Source organism: Abrus precatorius, unplaced genomic scaffold (assembly GCF_003935025.1).
Source record: "Abrus precatorius isolate BTA unplaced genomic scaffold, Abrus_2018 Scaffold11, whole genome shotgun sequence".
Classification (NCBI taxonomy): domain Eukaryota; kingdom Viridiplantae; phylum Streptophyta; class Magnoliopsida; order Fabales; family Fabaceae; genus Abrus; species Abrus precatorius.
Window position 1 is genome coordinate 24,112,273 of NW_020874303.1, and position 23,082 is coordinate 24,135,354.

At 34.1% G+C, this 23,082-nt stretch overlaps 2 protein-coding genes across 10 annotated transcripts; both read left to right on the plus strand.

Moving 5' to 3' along the window:
• The first annotated feature begins 1,494 nt into the window (after nt 1-1,494).
• On the plus strand, nt 1,495-20,005 carry LOC113853840 (probable serine/threonine-protein kinase SIS8). 9 transcript variants are annotated; one of them, XM_027484505.1, is made up of 17 exons: nt 1,586-2,025; nt 4,023-4,420; nt 6,042-6,245; nt 6,538-6,726; nt 6,997-7,241; nt 7,778-7,885; nt 8,089-8,178; nt 9,237-9,332; nt 10,651-10,749; nt 11,466-11,586; nt 12,456-12,744; nt 16,773-16,896; nt 16,993-17,012; nt 17,267-17,423; nt 18,914-19,202; nt 19,290-19,362; nt 19,446-20,005. In XM_027484505.1, the coding sequence occupies exons 2-17, from the start codon at nt 4,172-4,174 to the stop codon at nt 19,526-19,528; spliced, it is 2,436 nt and encodes an 811-aa protein (XP_027340306.1). In that variant the 5' UTR covers nt 1,586-2,025; nt 4,023-4,171; the 3' UTR covers nt 19,529-20,005. The 9 variants fall into 9 exon arrangements, with proteins under 9 accessions (XP_027340302.1, XP_027340306.1, XP_027340304.1 ...); XM_027484503.1 differs by having other exon boundaries at nt 1,688-2,025; nt 6,997-7,256; nt 19,446-19,792; XM_027484502.1 differs by having other exon boundaries at nt 1,742-2,025; nt 6,050-6,245; nt 6,997-7,256; nt 19,446-19,771.
• A 1,250-nt stretch (nt 20,006-21,255) lies between these two features.
• On the plus strand, nt 21,256-22,204 carry LOC113855878 (trihelix transcription factor ASIL1-like). Its single transcript, XM_027487508.1, has one exon. It carries the CDS (start codon nt 21,347-21,349, stop codon nt 22,202-22,204), a length of 858 nt encoding a protein of 285 aa, XP_027343309.1. The 5' UTR covers nt 21,256-21,346.
• Nucleotides 22,205-23,082: the final 878 nt, after the last annotated feature.

Consider the following 23,082-nt stretch of genomic DNA (forward strand, 5'->3'; position numbering starts at 1 on the left):
GAGAACTATTTGCCAAAAAAATTATAAATATGAGTATCAACATAATACAATATTCAAAATCAATTATTATTATAAATGTAACTGCTTTTTAAAAAACATGCTTGCTAATTATAGAAGAGATTTTAATTAACCACGCAAGTATACGCGTGCAAAGATATTTTTGTATAAAAAGTCAGCTAACTACGGAATATTTCTTGGCTAGATTAGTTAGCTATGGAATTTTAGTTAATACGAAAGATGTTATGGTTAATCTGTAGCAAATTTTCAACCTGAAAACTTACAAAAGTTAGTTAGAAACTTTTATTCCACGTTCAATCTGTAGCTATTTAGCAAAATGGTAGAAACCTATCATACCAATTGAATAATTAATAATTAATATAATTTAGATACATAACTTTTTTTATCTCAAAAGAAATTCTATTTATGCCAACGTTACCCATTAGTCCTTCGTATAAAAATTTAATGCATAACAAATGGAAAATAGAAGTTATTTATCTTAAAATATTTAAGAAACCTAATTATATTCATTTATCATTGCTTGCAAATGATGAACTATATTTAGATTCTAAACTATACATTATAAGTTAATGGTTTACAAAATCTTAGAAATTGTTCAATAATATCTTAAAAATTGAAGTTGAACTGTGCTTTTAGTTTTTAGTTTAAAATGTGTGAGATTTAAATTTATATTTTTTATTTTGAGTGTAATGTGATATTTTTACTTAAAAAATTTACTTACTTTAACAAAATTAATTGTTTAAAAAATATTTGAAAAAATTAAAATTATACCTACTTTTAAATTAGAGAAATTAATAATGCAATTAAACTAAAGCTGAAAAATATGAAATGAACAAAGTATAAAAACTGATTTTATATATATAAAATACGACAAGAGGGATAAAAAAAATGCCAAATATGACAACCAATTAACATAGTCCCATATTAATTCCCCACGTGCGTGTTAGCTTGATGAATGTTTGGACTGGTTGGAGTCCATTGACCTTAGGGTCCACCAAGATTGTACCTACTGGTACCAAATGACTCCTCATACATACTCCAAGTCTTGGGTAGCATTTGTAGAAATATATTATACATGCACATGCCAAGAAATTATTTATTTATTTCTATGTCAATTGAACTAAAACAAAAACTCCTCTTTAAAATTTGTATAGTTCTAAGGAAGTGTTTTCAAACCAGTGTGATGTATTTAAAATAATTAATTTTCCATACGCTGATTTAAATTTTATATTCGGGTAGTTAAGATAAATTCATTTTAATGATTCTTAAAATACAGTAATTATTTATAATTATTGTTTGAATTACAATACCTTTTAGCTACTTTTGAAAAAATAGTTATGCATCTAATGTTTGTTGTTCATGTGCACTTAAGATCAAAGAAAGTATAGTCAATGATCACAATATGGAATGAAAATGAATTAGTGTGTGTACGCAAATTTATTTATATATGTAAAAGGAAAATAAATGAGAAGGTGGATGCGTGGTGAGTGATGATTATTGAATGACGATAAAGAATAATGAATGAAAAAAGATTTTATTAAGGAGGGAAAAAGCTAGAGGGAATAGCATAATAGTTTTGACGCGTAAGAAGTTGTGGATGTTGGTGAGCCAACCCTTTTGCTAGCTGGCTGTCGGGGAGAGGTCCCCAGATCCCTCTCGCACTGCACGTGACTCACCCCCTCCCTTCCCCCCTCTCTCTCTCTCTCTCTCTCTCTCTCTCTCTCTCACTCTTCTCCTCAACTCTCTGAAACAAAGACCCCATCGCTTTCTTCTGCCATCAATCCAAAACCCAAAACTCATCTCCCTCTCCCTCTCTCTCTCTCTCTCTCTCTCTCTCTCTCTCTCTCTCTCATTTCCTCGTTTCAGTTACTATTTCCTCTTTCTCTCTCTACTTTTTGTATTGGCGTGTATGTGTAACATGATTTCACGGTCTTCGTAGTTAATTCAGATTCTAATGCGATTGGACGCGAAGCTAGATTTGAACTCAAATGCTTGGATCTGCTGCAGGTGAATCCATTACTACTTTTATCTCTATGATCATTTTGTTTACGGTTTTACTCGTTTTATTGCTTGCGATTTCAATTCGGTTGTGTTTGTTTCTTGTTTCTGACAGCTTAGCATTTTCACTGAAGGCATTGTTCTCTCTCTTGGCATTGGCTGTTTGATATGCTTTTTCGAAGAAATAGATTTTTTGATTTTCTTAATTTTTGTGATTTACTGTGAATGGAGTTGAGTCTGTGTGTGATATAAGTAGGTGCTGTGTTTGATCCGAATGTGTGTGTTTTTCATTGTTATTATGAAACTATTGGTTTTGAAAATTGGAGTAGAATACTTGAAGGCTGAACTCCGGGATTTTGCTCTATTTGGTGGTTGAATTGAATTCTACAGGCATTGTTTTAAACAGGTTATGGTATTTGTTTTCAAACCTTTTACTGCTGCTATGATTTTCATGTAAATCAGGATAGGTGAGAGTATTTTTCCATGCTAGGAAGTTTCTGAGTTGTACTTTTGTTGTAGAAGTAACTAATTCAGTCCTTGTGCCCCACTTGATAGTGTTATTGACTTATTGTTATCTTTTCTGTTTTTGTTTTTTCTCAGTAATACTGATTGAATTCTAGAAATACATAATTAAACAAATACAAGGAAGTGGTTTAAAATCAAAAGAATCCTGAGTTCTCCCTTTCATTTGGTTTTAAACAAGTATAAAAACCATAAAGAGGAATGAGAATGTATGGAAAATGTGAAAACAAAGTTGATTATGGGAAGAGAATACTTGGCGTTGAGTAGGGATAATCAATTTAGCTGGAAATTGTATTAACAGTACTGTTCAAAATGAACATACTTGAAAGAAGTGAAAAATAGAAGAACATCTTTGGTATATCTAATAAAGGGTCATCAAAAATAATTTTGGTGACTTTATTTTATGCCAAGAGTTTTCCTTAGGATGTGCAATGCATTTTATGGACAACAAATTGTAAAGAGTGATAATGGTACTAATGATGTGTCCTATGTTTATGCCCTATTGTTTGATCTTAAGGTAGCAGATTCCTTCATGCTTCTGTGGAGCTTACATTACTGATTTGCTTACAATGTTTTCCTACAAACTGTTGTTAGTCAAATGTAAGGTGATTGAGTTACTGTTTGCCTTGGCACACTAGAGGAATATACTATGAGCTAGTAAACAGTCTGAACATTATAAACAAATTAATATAGAAATTATAAGAATTCCATTGTGGTGGATGCAATAGCATTTGGAGTTACAATTGTAAATAATGAATACATGGGAATGGAAGTTTCTGTCATTAGCAGATTATATGCAAAGGTGTGAATGTTAGATATTTGTCATTCACAAGAATGGTTTGATTATGAGAATATTCCACACTTAACAGTATAACTTTGTCCACATCTTCAATGCTGAAGATATCTTCAATGCTGAAGATATGTTCTGCCCTTTAACCTAGATATTTGATATTCCTCATATAAGTCTTTGTCATCGTGTGGTGATTCCTTTGTGTGCATTTTTTAATAGTAAGAAAGTGCTGAGTTGGAATTGACCTATAGAAGGTCTCAATAGTCAACTTTTATCATTACAGGTTCAAAACCAATATTTATAGGTGGCATACTAATGATAATGATATGTTGGAATGGAAAAACTTGCAGAAAGATGTTTACTCTGGTATATGGATCATTTGAACTGAGATAGTCATTGCTTCATCATGTTCTATAAGCTCATTGTAGTGATGATATCAGTTGTGAAATTTATCTCCTATGGTTTCTTTGGGGTCTTGGGATCATCTAAGTGAATGATCCATTAGTGTCATGGGATTTGTGCGCTGTGGAGCTAGGGAAATTTTAACAAATTTGCTACTCGTTTTGTATAGTAATTTTTTTACTTTTGGTTGTAATGCTTCAGTTTCAATGGTTATGATTTTGAAAATTTTCAATCCTTTTCTTTACTGATGTTGTTTTATCATTTTAATACGTCACATCCTTGTTATTTGCAGGTTACATGGCCTCCAGCTTGAAACAGTTGGAGTTACTGAAATATATATTTCAGTGATTTTGTATTTTAAGAACTACCTTTACCCAGCATATGTCTCTTATGGGTTAAGAAGTGTGGCGAAATGGTTTTTCATTCCAAATATATAAGAACATGGAGGAGACACGAGAAGATGCAGGGCCGGCAGAGCAAGGGCCATCTAATGTGTTGTGGTGGCCATCAGATTTCGTTGAAAATTTTGGATCTGTTTCTTTGGGTTCTCAAGATGAGACCTCAAGTAATAAAGAATCTCCTAGACATTCTGTCGAAGATGTTTTGTCACCTCAGAGAGCATCACAAACTCTCTGGTGCACTGGAATGCTTTCAGAACCAATACCAAATGGTTTTTATTCAGTCATTCCGGTGAGCATTGATTTATACATTACCTTCTTAGTGCAGATGTCTATTTACTCTTGCTATAGTTGTTTGGAAACTTTTTTTTTTTTTGCATACAATTATTGCTAAAAATTGATACTTTAAGAGAGATATACCTAAGTTGTAAGATTTCTTTTGCTTTTGCTTTTGCTTTGTTGCAAATTCCAAAGTCTCCATCATAATTTTGATTTGTTCTGTTATTTTGTTAGTTCTTGCACTCATTCTGTTTACAATTAAGTATGATAAATTCCTGGTATGATGCTTAAGGATGATTTAGGCCCAAAAAGATGATAAACTGACAATTATTTTTCACTAATTGATAATAATTGAGTTGGACCTTCTAATTCTATTTACATGGAAGAAAACGATCCTATCAAATGTCCATTGGCAATAGTTTTTATTGTTTTGATGAGTTTTTATTTTTCTATTTGTATCTTACATGGAATGGTAGGAATGGGTGGGTATATCTTTGAAGATATTTGGTTTTGGTGGGGAAAGCCTCTGGATTATTGGATTATAGGATATCAGATTGATGTGGTGTATTATGATGTGGTACAAAATAATAATCCAATGTTCCTGTTTATACTAAGAATTTGGTCAAGTACTGGTATATCAATACTAGTACAAGCCCAAGCCCACTAATACAACAAGGGTAATAACCCTAATTAAATCAGGAGACATATCTGGAAACATGGTTAAATTAAGAACATCTCCTTAGATTGCTACCTCAATTAGATTACTAATTGATGTTACAATATACTTTGACTAATCTAAAGATATTTTAAAAATATTCCAACTTGTTTTATTGTAGCCAGTATCTATTAGAGGGGTGGGGCCATCATGGGATTTCATCCAAATAATAGAGCATGTTGAGAAGTGTGCTGCTGCATTACTCAAGGGAGATGCTGGTGAACACTCTTTGACACTCTTTTCAATACTATTATTGGGTGAAACCTTGTATAGGTCCGTCACTATCTTCTTTCTAGTCTCTTAAAAATTGTTGCAAGGACCAACTTTTCTCAAAGCTTAAGCTATTAGGTGGAGCACAGGTTCAAAAAATGATTTTATGTAATTCTTTTTACCAAAAATGAAAAAAGAGAAGACCACTCGGTGAAGCAAAGGTTTTGTGCATGTATGATGGTTACACAGAACTTAGTTTTTTAGTGCAAGTGCTCAAGTTATATATATTGTAGGGATAACATTAATGAGCTTCCACAGCTACTTGTTAAAGATTGTTTGTTGCATTACTCAAATGTTTGTGGTGTTTGATACAAGAGGTCTATAATTAGTGGAGCTGAAGTTACATGCGTGTGTTATTGTAGATTAACTGAACACTAAGTTCAGTAATGTTTTTTATGGAAGCTGATCCTATTATAGCGTGTTCTGTCAAATATAAGTGGTTTGTCAAATTCTTATGGTTACTTAGCTGTACCAGCCTTTCTTATGTAGTGATAGAGTCTTACAGTATTGTTCAATAACTTCTGCTCATTCATGGGTTGTGGCATGTATTGTTGTTTGAGTTTGTTGGCGGTATCTTGACTATTGGGTGTCTAACTAAATTTATTATTCCAACTCATTGTATTATATTACTTAATATGATAATGTGCAGGAAACAAGACTGAAGGAACTTTTTGATGGCATTCCTACCTTGGACGAGCTTCATGCTTTGGGTGGAGAGGGTTTTAAGGCTGACATCATTCTTGTGGATTCAGAGAAAGATAAAAAACTATCCATGTTGAAGCAACTGATTGTGGCATTAGTTAGAGGATTAAACTCAAATCCAGCTGCAATAATTAAGAAGATAGCTGGATTAGTATGTATTTTACTATATCTTGTTGTGTAGCTCTTGTTTTGTGTATAACGATATCCTAACATATTATTGTGCTTCAGTTAACTTTTCCTTGTTAGTAATACTCAGCTACTGCTTTGTTTTGAAAAAATCATTTCTTTATAATTATTAGTTCCAAGTCTAATGGTGGGCATTACAGGGATTCAATCAAATATGTGTGGGAACTTTCTTTTCTTCAAATTTGTTTAATATTTAGATTATTTCTAAGCGTTGTTTAAGGTGTTTTATGTTTATTTTGACCTCCATTTCTGGACAGGTTTCTGATTTTTATAAGCGGTCCAATGTGGAAAGTCCAGCAAAAGCTGCTTTAGATGAAACCTCTCACATGTTTGAGAATCGAGGTGTCCAGATGCTGGGGCAAATAAAGCATGGTTCATGCCGCCCTCGAGCTATCTTATTTAAAGTGTTAGCTGATACTGTAGGTCTTGAAAGTAGGCTCGTGGTGGTAAGCTCTGATTTCTGTTGGTGGGCTCAATTGCACTTTACCATACACTGTATACACTTGACTACAAGTTTACTTATGTTTGAATATATTTAAAAATTACAATGCACTCAGTAAAAGAATTAATGGTAAATTCTCAATGTTTACTAGTTTGCTACTCTCTTCTCACCTAGTAGGATAAGGGCTTGGTTTGTTGTTGATGCAGTTGTTTTTTGTTTACCATCATATCTAATTTTATATGGATATGTCTTGCACCTCCATTCTCTTTATCAGGGCTTGCCAAATGATGGAGCTGTTGAATGTCAAGACTCATACAAGCATATGTCTGTGATAGTTGTATTAAATTCTGTGGAAATGCTGGTTGATCTTATGCGATTTCCAGGCCAATTATTACCACGATCAACCAAGGCAGTTCTTATGACTCACATTTCTGCAGCAGGAGAGAGTGATTCAGCAGAAAATGATTCTTGTGATTCACCATTAGAACCAAACAGTCCTTTATTTGGGGTTTCAGAGAGGTTAGATCCTAACAGGTTTGAAAACTGTTGTTATTGTTGTTTGGGCTTGCTTATGCTTATGTTCCCTTTAAATTTAATTATGATCCCCACTAGTTAATTACAACAATGTTATTGTTGTAGTAACATTGTTGTAGTTATTAAATTGCTGCAATAATTTTGTTGTATCACTTTTTTCTTTCCTTGATATGTTATTGAGGCATGTTATCTCCAAGTCAGCAAAAAGGGGATTGTCATAAAATTTTATGTGATGGAAAAATGGCATGACCACATCAGCATCCAATTGATGGAGACTTAATTGTATCAAATAGGATAACAGTGTCATAAAGCCTTGAATTTTTTGTCCTTTTGATTATGCATTTGCCAAATACTTGCCAAGTTGATCTTATGTTTGGTCAAATACAACTTTCCTAAATTCTCAATAATAAATGAATTGTGAGGTTGTGGCTACAAACCCTGTGGACCTCTGTTTATATCTTTTCTTCCAGCTACAAAAGTTGTCAATTAATTGGATAGGTTTTCTTTGTTCTCCCTTACAGTGCTGAGAAAGAGGAAAACCTCCAATTCAATAGAAGATTTGAAGCATCTTCAAATGTAACGGGCCTTTCCTTGAGAAACATGATGTTTCGATCAAATAGCACTTTGAGGTAATAGTAATACTTTCCATTGCTTATCCAGACTTGTTTCACATTGGCTTTTGGTCATTGTTTTCAATTCAATTGGAGATGTTCTACTTTTACATTCATTACTTTTGTTATGTATAATTTGTGAAACTACTTTTGACTAGAATATCTAAAAGATGTACAGTACCAACTGTTTCTTGTTTGAATGGTTTTGTCAATCATCTCAGTTTGTCTCATAGTGAACCCAACATTGCAACTGCTTTTGGTCGGCGTAGTCGTAGAAAGGTCATTGCCGAGCAGAGGACAGCTAGTTCAAGGTTATGCATAATTCTTTTTTTGTTTTGGACTGATATGAGTATTCATAAGCTAGGTTTAGGTTCACTACACATGATCTATATTACCAATTTTATTTTCAAAATTTTAATCAGTAATGGATAATATTAATATGTTGATTCTGACATGCTGTTGGATCTGCTTTGCTTACATATCTTCTTTTCAGTGCTATTAGATGCCTTTATAATATGCTGACTATTTTTGGTCTTGTATAACTTTTCAGAATTAGACTTGAAAGATTTTTGTACTACCATCTAATATTCAAATATCTGAAACTTTGACTTTTGGTTATTTGTTGATATCTAATTTTTCTAAAAATCAGCATCTCAGAGATCGACACAATAATCTCTGTTCATTTAATGGCCGTATCAATAAAAATCAGTCTAAGAATTTAATCATGGTACTAGTGTATTAAGTTTGTTCATTTTGGGGTTTGTGTACATACTCCTGCATATCTCTGCTTTTTCCAACATGCCTTCTATTGGTGGAAGAGGACTCTTCTGTTGGCTGAAAACTGATACACACTCTCATCACTGATTGATCCTGGGACATGCCAATTTTGTCTTTCTAACTAATATATGTATATATTATTCTTTTTGTGAATTTAGTGGCAAGGTATTTGATAAGAACCATTTTTTCTATCAGTATCTATACAATCTCTAAGCTGTATAGAATAACTATAAATTTTAAAATTTATATTAAGTCCTTTGTGTCTCAAATATTTGGAAAAGACTCCTCTAAAATGAGCTTGTGTCTAGAGTGAGCAAGAAATGCTATAGGCCATTAATTTGAAATGCATTGTGATCTTGACCACTCAAATATTGAGGAAGACACAGCTTTCTCACTTTAGAGGAGCTTTTCCCAAATATTTTTGGTTAGTACTTGCCAATTTTGTATCCTAAAGGCTGAAATGATCTGTGTACATGTTATCATTTTGCATTTAGTGGCAAGGATATCTATATGGTCTCCAAATTGTACATACTAATTTTCAATATTTTTGCTCAGTCTTCTTTTTGTATTTGAAATATTTCTGGTTTTGCAGTCCAGAACATCCATCATTTCGAGCACGTGGACGGTCCATGCTTAGTGGTGATAGGACGTCATTTAGAGATTTTGTTGATGATCAAGCTACATCAAGGTTTTCACCTTTATAATCCTTTAATATTTGCTTAGACTGTTATGCAAAGTTATATGGCCTTACATCTTTTAGCAAGTCTCATACGGTTTAATTAGTTGCTATCTATTTTATTTATTTTTCGGTTTTTGGGTTCTCCATATGATCTGAATGAAAAGCACTTGCTAATAATTTTTTCCTTAGCCAAGCTTGTTTTGCCCTTTGATGCTTTTCACTTTATTTATTATTATGAAACAATTTATCAGTGTATATACCTGACTTCTACATATTTATAGATTTAATGATGTTATGTTAGCCTTATCCACTAAGTGAGGTTAGTTACATGGATCACAAGATACTTTGGCCTGGGTAAAGAACTCACTTCTCAATGATATTGTCCACGAGATTCCTTTGTATAATTTCCTTCAAGTTCTTGTTAGCCTCCCTCTACCACTTTTCAGAAAGTCCTTTATTTTTGTCAAATCACCTTAATCGATTTTTTGTCATTTTGTCCTCAATAGATGAAGTTATGCTGAGATTCATTGAGAAAAAATTGTGACACGAGAACAATGTATTGTATTTATGAAACCACTTGGGCTATGAAACCAACAGATTTAGTATTGTAATTATTTACATTTTTACTAGATGCCACATAGTATTGTAATATTGTAGTAATCACGTATAAAAACTTTCAACAAGTTTGAGCAACCATTGTTAAATATTTTCACATTCAGTCTCTTTGTATGTTCAAGAATGTGTTGCCATCATATTTGACAACTTGGGCTATGAAACCAACAGATTTAGTATTGTAATTATTTACATTTTTACTAGATGCCACATAGTATTGTAATATTGTAGTAATCGCGTATAAAAACTTTTAACAAGTTTGAGCAACCATTGTTAAATATTTTCACATTCAGTCTCTTTGTATGTTCAAGAATGTGTTGCCATCATATTTGACAAGGCGCAGAACTAATAAATAAATAGAAAAAATGATAATACCTTAATTATCATCACTCTAGATGGTGGGGGTGGACTGGGGACTGTTGAAATGATTTGTTTTTCTGCTCACAATTTGTTGTTGTGGGTTGTTATACATCCCTTAATGCAAGTGTGTTTTTCCTCTACAACATTTATTGAACTGAATGGGTTTTAAGTAGGATGAATAGGAGAGACTGGCATTGACTTAATTTCCTCTTGTTCTTTACTATGAGCATCTGTGGAATAATATTAGATTGTTGAATTTTGTCCTTGTTCTTTGTTATCTCATGATATCTTTATATATATATATATATATATATATATATAAATGATTCCTAAGAGGAGTTTGTCCATTTTTCAGATCCAGTTATAAGTCAGATGGTGCATCCTCGTCAGAAGCTCGTAGAATAAGAAGAAGAAGCATCAGCATTACACCCGAGATTGGTGATGATATCGTAAGGTTGATTGTTGTTCTAAGATGCTTCTGGATTTGTATTTGCTTCATTGTAAAGGGTGCTGTCCTTGTTATATTGTGTTATCTGCTTTGAACTGTTTGAGTGAATTACTGAAGTTCCATTTTTTTAGCATTTTTTCTTCTACATGTCTCCTTTGTTTCGGACATATGCATGCTCATATGTGTTCCTTAATATGTTAAAGATGATAGCTTCCCTAGATCATTCATTTTAGAGGGCTTGCTTATGTTTTTCTCTTTTAGTTATTTGGCTTTTCTGTTGGGTTAACAGAGGAGACTGTTACCTGGTTTCATTGTTTTTCTCTGCTTGTTATTTAGCCTTTTCTCTCCTTTTAAAGAGGATTCCTTATCCATGATCCCAGTACATTACTACATTTTTTATAGATATTTTTATGTAATATAAAAATGCATTGGGTCTCAATTGCTTGATCAGTCAATCTTTGCTTGTATTCCAACTTCAAAATGAATTGTTTTGTTAGATTTTTATGAGTAGAGGTTTGATTGTTCTGTCTGGTTCCTGCTAAATAACTAATGCTGATAATGCATGAATGTGATACATACTTGTGTCAAGTGCATTAGTGATCCTTTATTTCCAATTTTCATCGTGCATAGTCATTTGTTATTTTAATTTTTTAATGTGTTATATGTTCGCTGATTTGCAAGTTGTTTGACTACTGTAATAACTCAGGATTTATTCACTGTAGGGCTGTACGGGCAATGAATGAAACACTGAAGCAAAATCGTCTTCTGAGAGAACGAGGGGATGATAACTCATTTTCCCATTCTCCAAACAATAGTAGTAGTGATGCAAATCTTCAGGAAAATGTATGCATTATTTTGGTAGCAGTGGAGTATGCTATTATTTAAACTCTCTGTCTCTGCCTGTGCATCTTTCGGCATCTCATCAAACTCTTTATATGTTGCTCCTAATCTATATCTTTGTTCTATTGTTTCGATAGTTACTTACGATGAACATGCCCATCATTTTGTTGATTGATTCACATCTCTTTTCGTATCTGTCTCATAAATAATTCTGAGTATAGCAAATTACTTAAGAGTTGTGGATGGAAAAATGTCATCTTAAGAAATTTCTTTTCTCTGTGCTAATATTTCTTGATTTGATTTGCAAGTAAAATATTTTCAGTGATGAGTCAGAAATAGAAAAATTATGAGAAATCAATATAAACGCACAAATATTACATAATTACATGCAACAAAGCAGAAGATAAGGCAGAAAGCCATTTGTTATTTCGGTGATTAATATGGCAGAAAAGTAGAAATGTTAGGGAAGATTATATGATGTATCCAAAACAGGGGCAGTGTTGAAGTAAAATTGATTATATAATGTATAGTATGAGATCAATAAGGTCTTGATGTTAGAAGAAAATGGTTTTGTGGTTTGTGCTAGGGTGTCGTGCATCAGGTTTTCATATGGCTTCCAACTGCAGCTTGTTAAAATTTAATGGTTGTATAGAAGCTAGTATCTTGTGAATTGTGTGTGCTTTTTGTTGTTGATGGTTATAGTATTGACGTGTGGCTTGGTCTAAAAAATAGTTAGATTAGCTTTTGTTTCAAAACATGAAGTTCATCTTCTCCCTTTTGTTTTTCAAAAGCAGGGGAGGGGTTTCTTTGGTTATTCAGTTTAATTTAAATATCTTCAAGTTCTACATGTAATTCTGATTCTGTTATGGCAGGTGACAAATTTCCATCTTGATGGTCATGATGAAAGATCTGCGCAATATTCTTGTCAGCGTGACCAAGGAACTTCACAGAAGGCCATGTCGTTACCATCTTCACCACATGATTATAGAGTTCAAGCTTCTGAGAGAGGCGGACCATCAAGATACGGAGTGAATGATGAAATGGAATCAACTTGGAATAAAGTACTTGAATCTCCAATGTTCAATAATAAACCTCTGTTACCATATGAAGAATGGAATATTGACTTTTCTGAATTAACAGTTGGAACTCGTGTAGGGATTGGTAAGTATTACCTCTTGAAGTTACTAAATTCACATGATTTATGATCTGCCCAAATAACGATTCGATATCATTTATATGGTATATGATCCAAATTGTATACAAGGCTAAGAGTCCAATTGAATTTCAAAGATGATTTTGAATCATTTTATCTGGCTAAATCACACAGCAAGTTTTTTATGCAGCTGGATTTCTACATTTCTGTGTTGGGTTGTGACAGATCTGATTATATCTGTCTGTATGTTTCTGTGTTGAGTTTGTGACAGATCTGATCTTGATCTCTCACATCACAGCCAATGGGAAAAAATTGGTGGAGAGCCTTATAAAACCTTAAATACTAAATATACTTTTCCCACTTCAAAGCAATGGACCTTCCATTTATTTTCTTTTATCTTTTTTTTTTTTCATTTTTTTATGTCATCAATTTGAAGGCTTGGGTTTGTCTAGGAATTTGGGTCAAATTTAAGTAACATAAAACCATAAAAGAAAAGGAGTAGAAGAAAATTAAGCACTGTTAAGTTTCAGTCAAGGTAGTAGTGAATTGGGAAGTTGGAAAGAAAGAAGATAGTTAATGTTAGTAAAGGAATCAAACCTAGATAATTATTGTAGAGGAATCAGAAAACTAACCAAATATAATGATTAAAGAAATCCAGCTCAAGGAATTCATAAAGAAAGAAATCAGAATTAGATGCTTAACATACTAGGAAAAACAAAGTGAATGTTATATATCATTCTACTATCATTATTACAATTTTGAGTATTTTCTAATTTGTTATATATTGTTCAATATGATACCTTTCAATTCATAGTTTAAACTGCAAGGAAATGATGCTTCTCATCTTTGTTGTCTAGTTGCTTTATAAACCCATGTCTTTTTTTAAGGTGTTTTTTGTTTGGCTTGTGCTATTTCTGGATAATGCAACTTTGGTGCCTGTTTACTTTTTATTTTATATCTCCAGTGTGCTTTCTCTTGAGACACTTCAAACTCATTGTAGATGAAGGACAGTAAGTTCAGTAAAGAATGATAGAAGACATTTGATTCCCTTGTGTAATATCCTTTATTTATTTAAATAATTTTTCTCTAAAGAAAAATATCAATATCAATATGATGTGATTAAAATAAGTAAAAAATAAACAAATATAGAAAGGATTTTCATATGTAAAATAATAATTATCGAAAATGAGCAAAACTTTAAAACTTCATATATATAAATCTCATTTGTAATAGAACTGAGGATATAATTTTGAGATTATTAATTTCCAATTACTGGAAAGCTAAAATTTCTATATTAACAATTAATTGTTAAATATTAGACATGTGCTTTGAATTGTCATTTACAATAGATTTATTAAAATACTTTAAGTTCTCATTAGAAACTTAATCAATGTAATTACATTATTCTAAATAACCGGTCCTAACAAAGCAGTTTCCTTTCTACCATCCCTTGTGAGTATGATCCTAGAACGGATCAATCTTTTATACTAAAAAATATTTGTAAGGGTGAGTATCTTTCACCCCACAAAATAATTATTTCATAAAATAAAAATAAAGCAAAAACATCTCTGATACAACATATAATAAATATACATAATCCACTCTTAACAAGTTTAACCAAACAATATTATTCATATATATCATTCATCATTTAATTTTACACATTTCATTTCTTATTTATTCAAACAACAGTTACTCATGCATCTTATTTCACACTTAATCAGACATCATTATCCAATCAAATTCAATATCTGAACTTATACCATTGACTTATTCATACAATTTTCAATCAAACGAAATTTATCCACATTCATTACTTCATATTATACCAACATTCATTCATCACTCAATCAATTAATGTCCATTTCTCCTTTATCAACACAATCACCCATTTTCTCAACTCATGCCACCTTAATCATTCTAATTCCAACATATTCATCAAATAAGAGTACTTCTAGGTACTCACGACCCCCAAATTGCTGCTAACATATTCTTTCTAGTTACGAAGAATTTACGCAACATGGATAGTTGCTAGTAAGCTAAACCACACAAGATACAACGTGCGGGTTCACAGCCTCCAGACAAAGGTATAGCTAGGAGTTTGGTTAAGAAATGAGTGTGAGACCTATAAATGCATCTCACTTTTATATCTTGTACACATCAGTGAACTACATTTACTACTCTCATTCCTTCCATATTTTCATAATCAACTATAAACCTTGTATCTCCAGTGTATTCCCTGAACTATCCATATAGTATCTTAATAGTGGCACATCAAGTTATTCTATTCTAATACATATGTTGCAAACACACTAATCGATATACTACAACATGCGTTATAATCTTATCCGTCTGTGTATTAAAATGCATATATTATAATCCCACTAATCGGTGTATTTGTGACACGTACTAGTATCCTTTTCTCACATAATCAATTTTATATTTCTCAGAGATTCTTTAATATTCATACTTATTCAAACTTAACCCAACTCACACATACTGAGACGATACCTTTTATATCATTCTCACATAATAGCAAGCTTTTTAATTATGTATATAATCATTAGTTCAATACAATAATCATGTTCTGTACTTTTAGCACATATTCACAAGACAGTAACATAGTATCACACAATTCCATACAATATGTCAAGGGTCGGACATCTTTGGACTCAGTCCAAATCATGCAATCCAGAATATATTGTCGAAGATCACATTCTTTCGGTTTTAATAAAATCTTCTAGCCTAAAATTCAGCATATTTCACTTTTTCACCATTCAACACATATTATAAAAAAAATAATAACTTACCCATAAAATTATTTAACTCATTCTTACTCGTGACTATTTATAATAGACTTCATCTCAAGTGATTTTAAACAGATCAAAAATCTTTTATACCAAAAATTCATTTTAAACTTATATAGTTTCAAGAAAACTTAATGAATTTACTTTTTAAAATAAGATAGCCCCTTTCTCTCAAGATTAATAAACATATTTAGATAGAACTTAGAGTTCATGAGTAACTCCCCTTTACCTAGAAATAGATCTCAATAAGTTAGTTCTTTGTGTGCTCTAGAGAGAAACTCCATGTCTCGACCAAAAATATTACCCAAGGACTAGATTTCTTCCTAACATCACAAGATAGATTACTATTATGAAAGAGTGACTAGAGAAATAGGAACGAAATTCAAGAGATGAGCTCTGGAAACTTATTTATATTCAAGTGGAATGGACGTTTGAGCTCAGATCCAAAGGAGATACAGAGTTATTGGAGGTTTTCTCTAGGAAGGGAGAAAGAGAGAGAGAGAGAACAAAGACAATGGAGAGTGAAAGATGATTTAGTTGAAAATGAAGCTTTTAAGGTGAAAGTTCTTTAAATATTTCTCAAACTCACGACTTTTTCGCTACAACAAAAAAATTAGAAAGTTTTCTTACTTTGCTCTCTATCATCTCTCGCTACAACAAGAGATCCTCGCTAAAGCGAGAAATTCTAGCTACAACGAGAATGCTGTTGGGTCATCCTTATCCACTTCTCGTTACAGCGAGACCCTCTCGCTACAGTGAAAGAGCTACAGAGAGTCTGATTCTGGATAACTTGTCTCTGAATAGCAAGATATCTTGCAGTTCACATTAATTAAACATTCATAATTTCATACAACATGCACAAATAACTAATATAAAATGCAATAATAATAAATAACAAAATGAGTGTGTTACACCTTGGGGTATAAAACCTTTGGAATATGCTATTTTGTGTTTTGGGTTCCCTTGGGGTATAAATTAGCTTGAAACAATTGATTTTAGGTTTCAATTGGTACAAGATGGAAATCTCTTGTGGAGATTTGCTTTGTTAGAAAGGAGTGGATATATTTAGTTGTAGTGCATATGTGAAATGCAATTTTAAGCAGAAACTGCTATTCAACTTTAGAAAAATTATTGTATTTATGGTCAGTTACTGTTTCAATGGATTGTTCTTGACTGATGATCTAGTAAAAAAATAGTTGCTTGATCATGGATGTATTGTTCTTTCTCAGGTTTCTTTGGAGAAGTCTTCCGTGGCATATGGAATGGCACAGACGTTGCAATCAAGGTTTTTCTAGAGCAAGATTTAACTGCTGAAAATATGGAAGATTTCTGCAATGAAATATCTATACTGAGGTATCTCACCATTGGTTTGTCAGCGTCTTTCTGTTCTATCCAACCTTTTCTGACTCTTTCTTTTCTTTTTGAATTTTGGTATTTATTTTCCTACAGTCGGCTCCGACATCCTAATGGTATTCTCCAACATCCTTGCTTTTATTAGTTGTGACTTTCACATTATTCTTGATCATTTTGGTTTTTAGATATGCTAATTAATGGAATGAAACCTGAATTGTTCTGTTTTATTTTTTGAACTGGAATAATTATTTTAATAAAATTTTCCTTACTCAGAAGTAATGAGAATAATATTATGCATTCTTGATTATAACAAACATGTAGCTTCCTTTGAGTTCTGCTGTTATTTATTGAATGGTGAAACTGTATGCAGTTATATTGTTTCTCGGTGCTTGCACAAAGCCTCCCCGCTTGTCAATGGTTACAGAATATATGGAGATGGGATCATTGTATTACTTGATACATTTGAGTGGCCAAAAGAAAAAGCTTAGTTGGCGGAGAAGACTAAGAATGTTGCGTGACATATGCAAGTAAGTGTTATGGTTACTCATACTTTTCAGAATCTTATCCTTTTCATCGGCATTTATGTTCAACAGGTGTTACACGGTAATCACTGCTTCATTGCCTTCCAATACATCATAAAATTGCGCTGTTCACTCTGTTTCCCTTGAGATTCTGATAAATCAGTCATTTGTCTGTGTTAAACTTTTTTTTGTTATTGAATGTAGATGGTGATAAAATAAATATTTGTTCAATTAACCTTGGAATATTGAGATGAAAGGAACCCATAGTGAAAAGGAAATAATGCCTTTCCCCGCTATTGAAAGATAACTAGGATTCGAGAAATGATTGGAACATACTGACACTTTCCTTTCAATACGTTATTATTGGGTGAAAATGTGAAATCTCATGTGGATCTCACTAAATAACTTAGGCTCAGTCTCTATTAGTTGGCCCATGGAATTTTGCCCTATATGGGAGAATATTGGAGTGACAAATAGTGTGTTGCTAGCTTTTCTCCTGAGATTTACTGCTCTTTTCAAGTTTTGAGCTTTATTTATAAACTATCACCAGTTACAAAAGCTAGATGACCTACAATTTCAGTCAAGCCATTATTTGTTGAAGTGAAATTGTGGTGTCAAATTTCATGTATTATCTCTTTTCTTTTCTTAATAGTAATTTGGGAGAGGATGTAGTACCCAATGATAACTGGATTAGACTGGCTGATTTGACAAAAAACTTGTTAACTTTTAGTGTGCCTAGTTGCTTAAACCCAGAAGAAAACTTTGTAACGAAGAATTGGAGCAAAACTGAGTGAACTGGTAAGAACTGATTGTTCATTGGTTTAAAACGGTATTTTCTAGTGAAGGCTAAAACAGTCCATGCGACAAGGACAACCGAACAAGTTTCTGCCTGTTTTAAGGATTGGTGCTGGCAGTCTAAATGTAAGATGACGAACTTGGTGGATGCTGGTCCAGATGCCAGTGCCAGATGTGATGATCCAAACAGCATTTTCTGCACGCCTTTCGGAACTACTGTCAGCACATTGCAAACACTAGTCTTATATTGCATTGGTGTTTTGTTCAGAGGTGGCCTGATCCCACGGCACATTGTCTGGTCGCTTATGGCCTCATTGGGGACGACCGTTCCTCTTTTTGATGCAATCAACGGCAGCATTAAAAACTTAGAATACGATGAAAGCAGTAAAAGTGATAACCTATTAGAAGTGAGCTTTCTAGGGGTATTGTTAATTCACTTTTTAGATTGGGCTTTCTTTTCAAAGAGAGAGAGTTATTGAATTGACCTAGTTTTATGAAGTCGGGATTTTTATTTGGATAATATCATTTCATTTTGTTATTTAATACTTATAATTTGTTTAAAATTCATTTATTCTCATCTCTTTAATCACAATCTAAGTAAACATTGAAATTAGCCTATTTCAAATGTTAGTTGTTCCATGATACTGGAAAAATTACATTTGATCTGTCAATATTAATGAGAAAAACCCGCTTGTGTGTAGGGGTTTGATGTGCATACACCGTATGAAGATTATTCACCGTGATGTAAAAAGTGCAAATTGTCTAGTGAATAAGCATTGGACCGTGAAAATATGTGATTTTGGGCTTTCAAGAATAATAACAGACTCTCCCATGAGAGATTCTTCATCAGCTGGAACTCCAGAATGGATGGCTCCTGAGCTTATTCGAAATGAACCATTCACTGAAAAATGTGATATCTTTAGCCTTGGGGTGATAATGTGGGAACTGTGCACCTTGAACAGACCATGGGAAGGCGTGCCACCTGAGAGGGTATATTCTACATATTGCTTTTGTTTTGAGATTTCTGTTTCTGTCATGTGCCTATTGAAAATTTGTCTACTTTTCTCTGCTCATCAGGTAGTTTATTCCGTTGCAAATGAGGGTTCCAGATTGGACATTCCAGAAGGCCCTCTAGGCAGGCTAATTTCAGGTCCCTGCCCCTATCCTTATTACACGTTTGTATCAGAACTCAACCATCTGCTTTAGCTTAATTACTTCTGTTTCTTTCTGCAGACTGTTGGGCAGAATCCCATGAGCGCCCAAGTTGTGAGGAGATTCTTTCTCGTTTGGTGGACATTGAGTACTCATTGTGCTGATGCATTTTATATCTTCTGTACATAGAAAACATTGGGTAGAGTTGGTACATTGTATTATCGGCTGTTGTTGTGGACTCGTGAATTTTGTTCTTTTTCTCAGAAGACGTGGAAATGAATCAATACTCGTTGTCTTACCCCTGTGCTGCAAACTCGTCTCTTTTGGCGGCAATGAGAGGAAGATTAGTTCAATCCATCTCTATAAACCAATTTCTATGCAATGAAATGAGCGACTCTATTTCTAGTCTGAATGCAGAACATTATTCTCGAGTAAAAAATTGGACATCATTTTTACAGATGAAAATGTAATCGAGGAAAAAGAAATAAGCCAAAAAAATGGCATGATGTCAGTAGTAAGTTCTACGCATTGATGAACAACTTGTTTCTTACAGCCCTACCTGTTTAGCTTCGGAGTTTTTCGGAGTATATAACAATTCAGTGATGGATTCGCCGCCTATTTAATGCATTTTCAAAGTAGTCGCATGAACTCACCCTCACCTCTATACTTACGTCGCCCTTCGGATAATAATTCTCCCTCAACTGTACATTTGGTATTTTGAGGCAAAGAAGTCATGAACATAAATAAGGATTTTCTTCATTGTATACCATTCTTCTAGCAAGCTAACAGTTGGAGGTGAGAGACTCTTATGGTTCATATCTTCGTCTAGTGATGGTCAGAAATTCTTGACTTAGGGTGCCAATTCATCACTGAATAAATAAATAATGTTCAAATATTATAATTATTCGCTTTTATACCTACATTTTTAAAATATTCCTACGAGTGGAGATTAAAAGGTCAGAGGACGAAGTCATACGATTATAACATGCTGAGTCAAAATACCAATGATTATTACTTGGAGTGGTTACTAGGACAGTAGAGTTGTTACCAGAATGAGAAAGCTTTAGTTTAAGGAAAGATTCAACATCTCGAAAGATATTTGGGTCAGAGGAGGAACCATTAATAACATTAGTAGTAGCGAACAAACTTGGAGGAACTGGGACGAGGTTAAGACTGATTTTGACCAAATCTTGACAAATAGACTGATTTCAGTAACTGTCAGAATCAATGACTGAAAATCAAATTCTATCAATCAAATAGACTAAATTACATAAGTACAATAATTAGATCAAGACATTGAGAAGCAAATAAGAGTAAACTCAAATTTTGGTTTTAATAAACTTGAAAATAGACATTGGTCTCCAATAATGTAAAATTGTATCTAAGTTGCTGATAATTAAAAAAGTCGATTATTCTTTAAACACGAGCTAAATTAGTCTTTAAGGATGACTGATATAATTACTATTTGTAATTCTTTAGAAATTAAATTTGTTATATTTTCACTGACTGAAATTAACGTGTTCGTCACCAATTTTTATAAATATGAATTTGAGATATGTTCAACCATCAAGTATCAACAGTTGGACATCAATATAAAAATTATGGTCTTGAATATAAATCCAACAAAAGTGTAGCTAGCCACTGCTGAATCTGGTGCAATTTCAAGCCCAAGAACGCAACTCTCACTTCCGCCCCATCCAGTCCCCAATAAAGGGGATTAGCTTGGACCATTTAAAGCCCATCATAATACATTCCCCATTTGTCCAAACCTCATCACGGATCAAACAATTCGAAACTGGCTTTGGCCCACGGGCTATCCCATTGCAACCAACCCAAAAAAAAACAAAAAAACACTGCTTCCCGCACGTTAATCGCCCAACGTCGTAGCACATTGGCAAAGGTTCCTCTGAACAAACCGAACTCACCGTAACACCAAAGACCACCGTTCCAAAACACACGCTCTCACAACCACACCGCGCATAATGGACTCCCTCGCCGGAGCTCCGCCGCACATCGTCGCACCTCTGTCGTCGCGACCGTCGCCGTTCCCCGGCCGGGAAGATTGCTGGTCGGAGGACGCCACGTTCACGCTCATCGACGCATGGGGCGAACGCTACCTCGAACTTAACCGCGGCAACCTCCGTCAGAAGCACTGGCAAGAGGTCGCCGACGCCGTCAACGCCCGCCACGGCCACGTGAGCAGCAAGGCGCACCGCACCGACGTGCAGTGCAAGAACCGAATCGACACGCTCAAAAAGAAGTACAAGATCGAGAAGGCTAGGGTTTCCGATGCCGGCGATTCCGCCACCGCCTGGCCGTTCTTCCTCCAACTCGATTTCCTCATCGGAGACACTTTTCCGGCGAAGAAGCCCTCGCCGCCGGCAATCACCGGCAATCGGTGGAACACTCCTCCGGCGAAGTCCCCGTCCTGGGCGCTCGTCCCGGTCGGTCCTCGATCCGGCACGCAGAAGCGGCCGGCGGGGAAGGCGACGTCGCCGGCGAGTGTGGACAATTCGTACTTCCGGCGGAATTTCTCTGCCTTTGCGGCGGCGGAAGCGGACAGTGAAAATTCGAATGGCTCGAAATGGAGCAGTGAGAGTAAAAAGAGGAGGAAGAGGAAGAGGGAATTTGGGTACAGAGATGTTGCAGAAGCGTTAGAGAGGTTTGGGGAGATATACGAAAGAGTGGAAGAAGCGAAGCAGAGGCAAATGGTGGAGTTGGAGAAACAGAGAATGCAATTTGCTAAGGATTTGGAGTGCCAGAGGATGCAGCTCTTCATGGAAACGCAGGTTCGCTTGCAAAGAATCAATGCCTCCAAGCGTTCTTCTGCGCCTGGTTAGCCTCTTTCATGTTTCTTTTAGGAGGTTATGTTATTCTGCGTTGTTTCATTGTTTAGTTTTTGTGTTATCTTAATAGTTTATTATTGTTGTATGTTATTTACGTGCTGTTGTGCAATTGCAATTAATTCTTTCTAATTATTATGTTTACTTAAAGGTAGCAATATTCTGTGCATGTTTGATTCTCGCTTGGATCTATCACTGATATAACTCTACACTTTTGTTATGAAATTTGCTTGAAAAGTTGGTTTGAGTGCTTCCTAGTACTTAGGTTTTATCTGTTTTTTTGGCATCTGATTTGAAGTAAAATGTAGCAGTTTTGGCATGCCAAACTGGGTTTTGATCTTTTGTGTAAATGTAAAGTCTTTTCTTTGCTAATAAGACAAATGGTTTAATTCCACGTATCCTAAACACAAATTTGGTGAACTCAACACTCATTCAAGTGTTTGTACTATGATATATTTGCCTTCTCTCTGTAAACCTAAAAAAACCTATTGCTACTTCGTCAATAAGCCTTCACATCTATTTATAGGTCACATTTTTCAAAGGAGAGTAAAGTAGGATGTTATTGCAAGTTTGTTGGGGGAAAAGGTTGGCAACATTTTAGACATGTGAAATTGTTAAGAATTAAGGCAGTAAGACTGAGCAGAAAATGGACACATTTTGAGTTGATGGGATGGGATGGGATGTAAAGTACATCTTACTGCTATAAGATAAAATTTTCTACCATCTCTACAGATCTCAAAACATACCTTTTGCCTAAGAATTTCTGCCTCGTCAAAAAGAGCTGCAAGAAAATCAGTGATGGATATAGTTTTGTACTAGAGATTATTATGATTGATTGACTTGTATCAAATGCTGCATATAGCTCTGAAATGATT